This window comes from Oreochromis aureus, linkage group 16 (assembly GCF_013358895.1).
Source record: "Oreochromis aureus strain Israel breed Guangdong linkage group 16, ZZ_aureus, whole genome shotgun sequence".
In the NCBI taxonomy this organism is placed as follows: Eukaryota; Metazoa; Chordata; class Actinopteri; order Cichliformes; family Cichlidae; genus Oreochromis; species Oreochromis aureus.
Window position 1 is genome coordinate 23075650 of NC_052957.1, and position 10939 is coordinate 23086588.

The 10939-nt window shown below is 43.0% G+C and overlaps 1 protein-coding gene across 2 annotated transcripts in view; it reads left to right on the top strand.

The window, feature by feature from the left end:
- klf12b (Kruppel-like factor 12b) overlaps positions 1-10939 on the top strand; it is a 38913-nt gene that overhangs the window by 9872 nt on the left and 18102 nt on the right. For both annotated transcript variants that reach the window (XM_031734484.2, XM_031734483.2), the window contains exon 2: positions 6147-6229. In XM_031734484.2, the coding sequence (XP_031590344.1) occupies positions 6164-6229 (66 nt within the window). In that variant the 5' untranslated portion in view covers positions 6147-6163. The remainder of the gene's footprint in view (positions 1-6146; positions 6230-10939) is intronic.

Here is a 10939-nt window from a genome sequence, read left to right on the forward strand (position 1 = left end):
TAAAATCATTATATATTCATCCTGTCTCTGAGTTTTTCTTTTAAATTGATAAGGAGTTGATAAATTCCCCAAATTTCACAATATGTGCCAAAGATAAATCATCCAACACATGATGAGTGTGTTCTGTCTATTAATAACTGTGTACATAAAGCAAGCTGTGTTTTTCCTCTGTGGAACTGATTTATTCAGAGAGGAAATGGGCGGGGTGTTTTGAGGTAAAAGGCATCAGTTGAGTGCATCTTTGAGGGGGTTTTAACCCTAAAGGGAACTTTTTTCCCCCCTCTCTCTCTCTGTTTTTAAAAGGGTAGCGTGTATAAGCTGTAGTTTATTGCCATTGTGCTTGTCTGCAGTCGGAGAAGTCCACGCTTTTATGAGCAAGGAGGTAGTAGCACTCTGCTCTCTTGAGCCCCGTTCAAAAATGTCCCAGAAGCATCCAAAAGACTTCACTTGCTGCTCTTGCCAAGGAAAATACGTCTTCTGAAATGGAAATTCTGAGACCATTCACAGAGTGCCAGGAATGATTAAAAAAAAAAAAACATGTCCAAAACAGTACATCCAGGCGTGAACCCTAAGCACATATACCTACCTTGGACAATCAACAAACACCATCAACACTGATGGTATTTCTCTTTTCCGGTCTGGTGAAGGGATTTTATTTAGATAGGAAGTACCTTTTCATGAGAGACCTTAAAGGGGAACTCTGCTAATTTCAAACGTATCTCAGTTAACTCATCATATTGAAAACAGTTATTTGCCTTATTTGTTTGTAATCGTTATGTCCCTTCTGTGGCTCTTGAGGGAGTTTTTTTCACATCTATCAACATAATGGGTTTTTCAAACATGATGGAACATTGACGCTGCAAAATCCATTGTTTAAAATGGTTTGCGCTGCGCACCACTGGTTTGTTACTGCGCTGATGGCTTGTTGGCATGCTGACCAAAGCAAGGATGTGGCTCACCCGCAGCGCGCTGAGAGTTCAACTAATTTGAACTTTGACCGCTGCGCACTGTGACAAACAGCAGCAGACTACCAATCAGGAGCATGGGAACATTTTCCGGTGGCTTCAAGGTCATTTTGGTCATCAACAGCTATATTGTAGCAAGCAGGAACGAGTTGACTGCCCCCCCCACACTCCCAGCAAAAATCAATGCATCAGGCGTCACTAAGTCATTGCTAGAAAGTACGCTTTTTTTCGTGGTCTTTTACAGTCGCCAGCAGGCACAGAAGGCAATATGGAGGATAAGCTGATACTGTGTGTCTGAATCCCTTAAACTCCACTTAATTCCCACACAAATTATCATTTGACATCCTGGAGAAAACCCAGGTTCCAAGTAGACATGTCAGTTGTATGTTTTACCAGCCATGCAGTTTGTTGTCAGATATGAATATGAGTAAACACAGCTAAGATTTTCTTTATGTACATTCCCCAAATAGCTCTATGGGTTTATTGAAACCGCCCTGCTGTCTGACTTATCGGCATCATATCTGGTGTCACTGACGCCTGTGCTGGTGTTCTTCCTTTGAGAGTGCTTGGGTTTTCCATCTATGCATATAGAAGAGCATGGGATTGAGGTGTGCTCTTCAAGTCTTTTGCTGGGGAGGCCTGAGAGCAGAGCCAAGCTGCCAAGTATAACTTAGTCATCTGCAAATGGAAATAAGAAGTTCTCTGACTAAAGTGGTCCTGTCTGAATTGCATTATTTATGTGGTGTTTAGCTTTGTAGGGCATCACTGACCGGATTGGGTTTAAGATTCAAATCTGTTGAGCCCTTGACCGCATAAAATGCCATAATTTTCCTGGGCGCAGTTACTCTTCAAGTACTAACTCAGCAAGGAACTATGCACATAGCTCTCAAGACCAGAATTAGTTCAACAAGATGAGGTCATGAACAGACGCGGCTTAACATGAAGCAGGCTGAGATTGAAAATCAGCTGTGATTCGGCTGATGCTCCGTCTACTCTGCTAGCAAACAAAATCAGTAGCGTTTATGTCCCAGTGTCTGCAAAAGTATCACTCATTCAACGCTCTTTGTCTAGCAAGTTTTTTTTTCCTCATTTCACCTTCTTTATTGAGAAATTGTTACGGTAATTCTTTACTGCTTTTCAAAAACCTCTGTGCACTGGCTGACTTGAAAGAGAGGAAGTGCTGCAGTGTGCAAGTGAGCTAACAGTCGTAGGTTGGTTATCAGGCCAATGTGTCACATTGGGGTGTCCAGGGGCACAGAACAGGGAAGTGAGCTGCAGCAAAGAGACCAGCAACAGACAGCCTGGGCAAAACACAGGAAATGCTTATTTCACATCAACTACAGCTCTGTCCCTTTTATCCATAGCGCTGGTTAAGCATTTGTTTGCGGGTTGCAACATTTTTGAATGCATTTCTTGCTTTGCTTTCTTGCTCTCCCTTTTTTCGTTCTCCCCTCCCTTTGGTAGAGGACTGGATGGGAGGGGGGTCTGTTGGCATTCTTGCACCGTGTGCTTTGCGCTCGACCGGGCCTTGGCTCCTGTCCATATCCCCTCTCTCCCCTCTCTCGCTTCTCTGACTCCCTCCCTTCCTCCTCCCCGTGAAACAACCCCCTCCAACCCCTTCAACTCCCCGTGATTGCTTTCCTAACCACTACTCTTGCCAGTAACTCTGCGCTCTTCAACAAGCCCCCCCCTCGCGCCATCTCTTCCTTAGCTATCACCTTCCTAAATCCATCCTCATGTAACCCCCCCCCATCCCCTACTCCCAATTATTCATTACCCCTTCCCTTCCTCTCACCCTTTTCCATCCCTCTTCCATCCCAGCCCGTGGCAGCAGGTCCAGCCTCTGTGACACAGATGCACCCAGTTGCTCTGGGCGTTCGACATGGGAACAAAGCATTGGCGGGGCCCGTCTGTTGCAGTGTGTTTCAGGGTGTGTGGCATTTGTGTGTGTGTGTGTGTGTGTGGGTGTGTGGGTGTGTGTGTGTGCTAGTATGTCCACATGAGAGGAAAAAGATGAGAAGGGAAGTAGAGATGGTGCACACAGCCAGATACTAAATCTGGTTTCATTAGCTTGTTTAAGCCCCAACTTTTACTTGAACAAAAAAATAAAAAAATAAAAGTTTTTCCGTGCTCTGAGAGTGAACACCCAGAGACGGTATCAAGCACTTGCACAAAGTCACAGTGTTGTTCACCACCAACCGACATACACCTTTTTTTTAATATAATTTTTTTTTGCCAGTCAAGTACTTCCTTGTTAAACTCCATTAATTAACACTGAACAGTTCAAAAATTATTTGATTCACAGTGTTGGCAGCGTGCTAGTAGCACAGGTGTAAAGCTAAAAGACAAGAGTAAGCCACAGAGCTGTTTCTGGCACAGTGGTTTTTAATTTGACGTGCTTTCCTTTTGATTTTTTTGATTCTGTATGCAGTGAGGAAATGTGCATGTATAATAAACGAGCGCATGAGGTCAACATTTGGTCTCACAAGGTCTGATGTTTTCTAGAGAAGTTTGTCTATTCTAATTTTTAACACTTAGTTTTAAGGCAGCCTGCAAGCTTTTTGCTGTTGCCTCAGTGAGTACACAGCCAATAGCCGTCAACAGGGAACTGGGAGATGGTGAACCTCAGGTCATGGATGTTGATGTGCAGTGGGAGTTTCACTTCATTCACTTAAACGCATTAACAGGCATGCAAATAAATTCAAACAATAAAACAAAGACAGCAGAAAACTCACGAATAGGTATACTTGTATTTCTTCTGCTAGAACTGACATCAATCTTCACCTGCTCCCTTTACCTTCTTTTTTTTTTTTTCACCGAGGGATTGTGGTGGGGACAGGAGGGCTTGTAGGAGGGAGAAATGAGATGCCTCAACACTCCACTGCCCTCCTCTCTCCATCCAACTCCCCCACACACCTGGGATGGCCATTTCATTTCAGAGAGCAGCAAATGGAAAGGTGATCTTAATCTACCCTGTTTCCTTCTAAGCCCCCCCACCCCTCCCTCTCTCCATCTCCCACACACAGTGCCTCATACCGCTGATGGACAGTGCACTGCTGGTTGCCTGAGCCTGCTGCCAGCAGAGCAAATTTAGTGATACTGGATAGGCATTGGTTTATCACCACCAACAAATTCTTTTCAGTTTCAACTCAGTCTTTGTTCTTATCTTTAATCTTTTTGATTTTTTTTTTTGATCTTCAAGCACGAGCTGTTAGAAACGATTCTTTTGTGCGAGCAAAAGCGATTGACATTTGATTTCAGTCAAAGGAGTGCGACACGAACTCCTCAACACCCCTCAGTTATCTCATTACTCAGTGTTAGGGCTCCCCGACTGCCGTTAGCTCTTTGGTCATTACCATCACAAGCAAAGGAACGCAGAGACCATTGATTTCCTTTGAATATCCCTCTACAGGCCAGTTCATTAGGTACTGCGCACAAACCCACTGGATTAAATGGACTTTAGGTACACGGGGAAAGGTTGCTACTTTCAAGAACTGTGTGATTGTCTGGCTGAGCCAAAACAAACTGAAAGGTGTTCTAATTGTTTCGCTTTTCCATCAGCAATAGAGTGAGCATTTAGCACAGAGAACAAAAATGAATGGAAAAGGAAAAAAAAAACTTTTTGATATAAGAATAGCAAACCCCTCGGGAAAATCAAGATTTTATCTTAAGTGTCTCTGTCTGGATAGGTTTGGGGTTTTTTTTCTCTTTTTTTCTCGTGAATGAGGAGAAAGTGCATTTGCCATAACGGTGGTCATCCCGGGGAAAACAAAACCTCACTTTCTGTCTCTCTTAGTGCACTCCTCTCTTCTTTTCCTCCTCAACACATGGCTTGAGGCTGGACCGAGGCTGCAGCTCCACCCGCCCAGTCGTTACCATGGCAACGCTATCTGGGCCTACCAAGACCTGAAGCCGAAGGACATCCTGGACAACAATACAATAGCAGCACAGCCAGGGTACCTGAGGGACTTAGACCTGTGAGGCGAGATCTGGGGGGTTGCAGATTGAGGGAGTAAATCCTCCCTCTTTCTCTGCCTCCCTCACACACTCAACTCACAAACACAGTCAGGATTAGCCTTTCGCTTGAGAATCTGAGAGGTAGAGGAACAATACTTGGCATTAAACACTTTTGCTGAAACAATTTTTGCATAAGAAATGTTTTCCGATAGCTGTCTTGAGTGGATACTTTGGTGAGTAAAAAAAACCCAAACGTTTAATAATTGAGCAGGCCACAGGGATTTTGTGTGATATGCAATATGTTTAGTGTGGTTAGATGGCCAGGACGTAAGGTAAACAGAGATAATGTATGTCATTCATCACTGCCTCAGCTTTTATTCCTCAGAATTAGAATGGTCATGATTGCCGTGGTGCTGCTGACTATGAGGACTGGGCCACAAACCCCGCTGCTGGTGCCAGCAGTGGAGAGTAATAGAGATGTTTAGGGTCTATTTGCCTTGCTTGCATTCCTCCATGTACTGCTGCTAAAATAATAAGAGGGAGGGTTACCTCAGGTCGGGCCCAAGCTGAGGGATACGGAACATGCATTGTTGTCATTGGCTCCATCTGAGTATCCCTCTTAAAGCCACAGTGCGGAGCTGAGGAGACGGGCACTGCTGCCCACTTTACAGACGCACCGTGCTCAGAGGCAGAGGGATGCGTGGATCTTAAGAAATGCTACAAATAATAATGTGAATTAATGAATATTACATTACACCTTTAGAAGTGCCACAACTTCAAACGGCGCTCATTGTTTTCTCTGTATAAGTGGCTAAAGAGGAAAACTCTGAAGACGGGTTGTGTTCATGCCTTTGCTGTTGATTAACTGTATATGAAAGCATGTGTTTGTATTCTATTGAAGTCTTAAGAGGATTTCTTTCAGTATTATTAAGTGTTATTAGCCCCACAGCAGCCCACCAGGCAATTCGAAAATCTTTATTATAAAGAAGAGGGACTCACGGCGTGCACGTGCTAAGTTTACACAGTTTGTGTGCGTCTTTTTGTGTGTGTGTGTGTCAGCTTCTGATGATTCTGAAACATGAATTCATGTCTATTTAAAATGTGTTTATTTCTCAGTGGGTGTGAGGACAACATTGTAGATGTCCATGTGTGAATAAGTGAGTGTGGGACCTGCTTAGTCATGCTAAAACACCCGTCTTACACCTCCTCTGTGTTCCTTCACAGGCAGGCTAAGAAACAGGATGTTAATGCTTGACGGAATGCCTGCAGTCCGAGTCAAAGCCGAGCCCCTGGAATCGGAACAAGGGGTAAGAGAGCAGTTGTTTTCCAGACAATTCCTTTTTTTTTTTTCCTGCTTTCCTTTCCTTCTTTCCTCCTCCCGGCAATGGGCTGATAATCACTCCCAGGCCTAAGCAAGTGAGTGACTGAGACAGAGTGGGGGCTTAGAGGAGTGGTCGGAGAGCATGGTAGTAAGAAACGAGAAGAGAAGAACCAAGAGGAAGAGAGCCACAGCTGGAGCAGGAATGCACTGGGGGTCTTTTAGGGAGGTGACTGGAGCCAGCGGAGTCCAGGCTGGCTGGCTGGACGGGTGGGTGAGGGCTGTGCAGATGTAGCCTCGTCACTACTCTGAGGAGGAGGAGGGTTGCATGGGAAACTAAATCTTATCTATCTCTGCCTGTTCCTGCTTCTTGACATCTCTCAATTTTCCTTTATCCTCCCTCTGGGGTTTCTCACAAAAACACATGCACACATTAATACAGGCAGACAAACAACACAGCATGCCACACTCCTTCTCTGCACACACTATTACGGCTTCATCTGCTGCTTTGTTGTATCCTTTGCATGCCTCTGCTCTCTCACAGAGCTCCATGTCACCTCCGTGGTGTTTCTGCACAGAGTAAGAGCTTGTCACTACAAGCCCATGTGAGCGCGGTTTAAAAATTCCACCAGCAAATCTGTAATAAGTTTGTTTTATCCAATCGGCTATATAGAACAATTTACCTTCATGAGTTCATTTAAATGTATTGATCATGTTATGTATAACAGAGGCACCTCACATAAGCTTTTCATGGCCCACATACAGTATCCGTGCTCTCTGGTCTGACGTACCTAGAAATAAAGTGGTCTTGTTATGGTGAAGCTGTTGCTAGGTTACAAGGGCTCTGTGTTGCTGCCACAGCTGTGTGTGTAGTGGGCGCAGACCACTCAATATTTGTAGCCATGATGAATTAGAATTCACTTATTATTGATTTCCATTCATAACCTATCAATAACATTTTTAGCTTTCTAATAAATCACCAAGATCGCTTTGTGGGATAACGGAATAGTTTCTGTTGAGATGAATCTGGGAGCATTAACCTGTGATGGATGAGAAAAATACGGGCTGCTGATAACCCGTCAGGTTATCTCGGAGGCCTTGCAGAGAATTGTTTGGCTGTGGAGGTGGTTTGTGTTGATAAGAATTGAATCTCCACATCTAAGGAATTGACACAGAGGCAGCAGGTGGTTACTTTCTGGGTGTCCTTTCCTCAGCTGCGGCTTAAGGGTTTGAGAGCTAGGCTCTTGCGCTGCTACCTCATACCTAGGGTTTGAAATCATTCTCCTTGTAATGATGTCAGTCACAGACAGGATGTGAGCACTGCAGCCCACACAGCTTTGAAGTGCACCAAGATCCAATCTTGCCCTAACAGACCGAGCTTCCCTTTAGATGGCAGAGGCAGAGAGACAGTTTAGGCTGCTGCAGAAATGTGGTCTTCATTTGGGTGGCGTGGGGCCAAGGGCTTGCTGGAAATGGTCTGTCTCGTTAGACAATTCGCCTGCAAGGGGCTGGAAAATCTGCCCCGCTAACCATTATCCCCTAATAAAGACAATGGCATGAGGACGGAGGCAGGCAGGCAGGTTGAGCGGCTCTTGCTGTATGTGTGTCAGGTTTGTAAGCATGTGTGGGTTTGTATCTGTCAAAGTGAGAGTAGGGGTGGCTTAAGTTTTCCATTTCTGTTGAATTGTGTTTGAAGAAGAAGAAAAAAAGGCAAAACTTTCGTTTCTGCATGTTTTGTTTATGTATAGACCGTTCTAATATTTTGACGAGAGAATTTTAAATAGAGTTCTTACTTCTCAACATTAGGGCAGCAACTCACAAATGAATGGAAACAAAGGGTATAATACCAATGGACTAAAAAAAGCAGTAGATTTACTTTTATAGGGTTGTAATAGTGTTGCAAGTATACTTTTCTGTAAGTGGCATGTTTGATGTCTTGCTGTAAGCTGAGTTCATGCCATATGATTATTTATTGTAGTGCAATTTGCTCACTTACCATCTAGTACTTTAAGTTACTTTTAACTACTTTATAAATAAATTAACAGATAAGTAAAGTTTTTTTAAGAAACAGTGTATATGTATTTTATTTAAAAAGGAAATGTCATTGTTAGAGCGCCAACTAGTCTTTGTTTATAGGACACTTTCCAAGTACACTGTCATTACAAACATATACAAATGCAGACAGAATTATTAGACCTCCCTATGAAAATTTAGTTTTAGTTCAGAAGTATTTCCAAAGTACTGTTAAACAGAGCAAGGAATTTTTAACACAGCTTGTCCAAACAGCCTAGCCTTATTTTGGATGCTTACATTCAATGCAACGCCAAACTACCCGGTCAAAATTATTAGCTCCTCTGACGTCAATAGTCAATGTGTGTCCTGTTTTTTCGCTGGTTAACAGCCTGCAGTCGTTGGTTGTCGTTTTCAACAAGTTTCTCTGATGTTTCCTGAGCAATCCCAGCCTGTTATGTGATTATCTTCTGGCATGGACACTGGTCTTCAGTTCACCACACAGATTTTCAGTAGAATTCAAGTCAGGGTTTTGCACAGGCCAGTCAATAATGCTCACGTTGGTCTTCTGGAGGTAGTTCTTCACCAGCAGCGACGTATGTTTTGGGTCGTTGCCGTGTTGGAAGTAGCCAAAGCGATCTAGTTTCATCTCATTAGACCTGCACAGTCCATTGTTGTGCCTGCTTCTAGTTATTGCCCTCCCAACTGGGTTAAGTCATTCACTGGTGCCTCGGTAGTCGTTCTGGAGTCTTTACACACCAACTCTCACTAGTTTTCTTTCAGAGTCTTTGAAATCTTTAACTTCTTACTTCGACCAGGCTTGTTCTGTCCTGTGTGACTCTTTGAATTTCTTTTGATTTCTGTTCTTAACACCAGGAAATGTTGTGATAACTTTTTATATGGGTCTTCTACTTTGTGAGCATCAATAGTTTTTTTTCCTCAAGTCTAAACCAATTTCTTTTGTTTTTTCTGAAATATTTATTGTGACAAATAGAAACAATTTCTGTTTTCAAAAGAAAACTAGTATGTTTGGAAATGCTATGTTGAAAACTCTTTGCTCTTTTAAAAAAGCACTGGGGAAGATGTTGCCAGAAAAGTTCAATTTCATTGATTGTCCTAAACAATCAACATTTAGGACTGGGGCAGCATATCTGTTTTATTCATAACATTATTCAGTCTGCACTTGCGATTACCACATGAGATACTTCAATGTCTTTAACTGGTAAGAAGACCTGCTAATACTACATAACTTTAGGAGCGGGCTACACACACTTACTAAGAAAGACACTGTTTTCAAAACACTGAGATTAGCCTCAGTGAATCTAACGGCTTCAAAGCCGACAGGCGGTATAGCTCCGGGCAGACTGTGACACTCGCTTTCTATACACAAAAATGGAAACACAGAGAGACCATGTGCAAAAGCAGCTAGATGGTAGCCCGAGGCTCTGCCAAGAAAGGCTACGTCAGGCTGATGCAAGACAAAGTAGAGATGACGGTTAATGTTTAACTCTGTGTGAAATTTATTTAGAAAATTTTGTCTGGGTAAATTCCTGATATAGCCACTAGATAGCAGACATTCAACCATTAAAAAAAATCAAACAAACAAACGAAAAATGTAAAATGTGAATTTGAATAACCTAAAGCAGGGACGTGCTTGTTTAAATCTAGACATTGCTAGCATGGAGACTCAACAGAGTCTAACTTTTTTTAAGCAAAGCAATGCAAGCGTCATCCGTCTCACTTGAGGTTGTTTGAATAGAAATGATAGGTTTATGTATCCATTTGTACGTATAAATGTAGCCTGAAGCATGTTTAAGACTACAAGTGTATTCCGTTTCTTTCCCTCTAAGTACCAAAAACGTGTTTTAGAATAGAACAGAATAGAAAATCTCTTTATTGTTATTGTACATGTACATCATCAGCCGTTTGGTTTGGTTTACGCTTTCTCACCAGTGGCTCTTTAATTAGCTACAAATCTAACAGTTGAATACTCAAATAGTATCAAAAAAGTTGTTGCACGCTGCTGCGACCCATAACATCCCCGCAGTGTCGGAGTCTCTCGGTGGTGCACGGGCTTTATTGTCTCAAACATGCACACCCGGATAGTGATCGCTGCTCTTGCTGATAGAGTTTGTGGCTCTCTCATAGCTTCTCTTGTGTTCTTACTCTTTTTTGCACTTCATCACTGCACCATATTTCTTTAACCAAAAAACCAAGACCTTATTTGTAAACTCTAGTTTCAGCTTCCTCTTTGCGATGAGGCCCACAAGTTCGGTCGTAACAGAAAAGGTAGAAGGGAACCTGTATGACGCTCTCATTGTTGCTGTGCTGGCAGCCTCATGCCACTGTGGATTCGCAGCACTCTAAGTTGCTTCTACTGAAGCCTTTACTGATATTTGCTTTATCACAGTACACTAGAACTGATCGTGTCTTCCATTTTCTTAATAAACAGCGTGATTGAGCATTTTTTTTGTGAAGCAATACCCCTGACGAATAACACAAACGAAACGCTGTGAAGGCTCATGCCTAAAATGGGTGGTGGGTAATGACCCAGACCATATTTTACTGTGGATCTTGACACGACACCAGTGACTCTGAGCTGAACCCCACTGAGGTCCAGAGTTCATCAGAAAGCATTTTTCATGGGGCATGGTTTGTTTTCCAACTGAGGAGGAGTTACGCTGCGTGA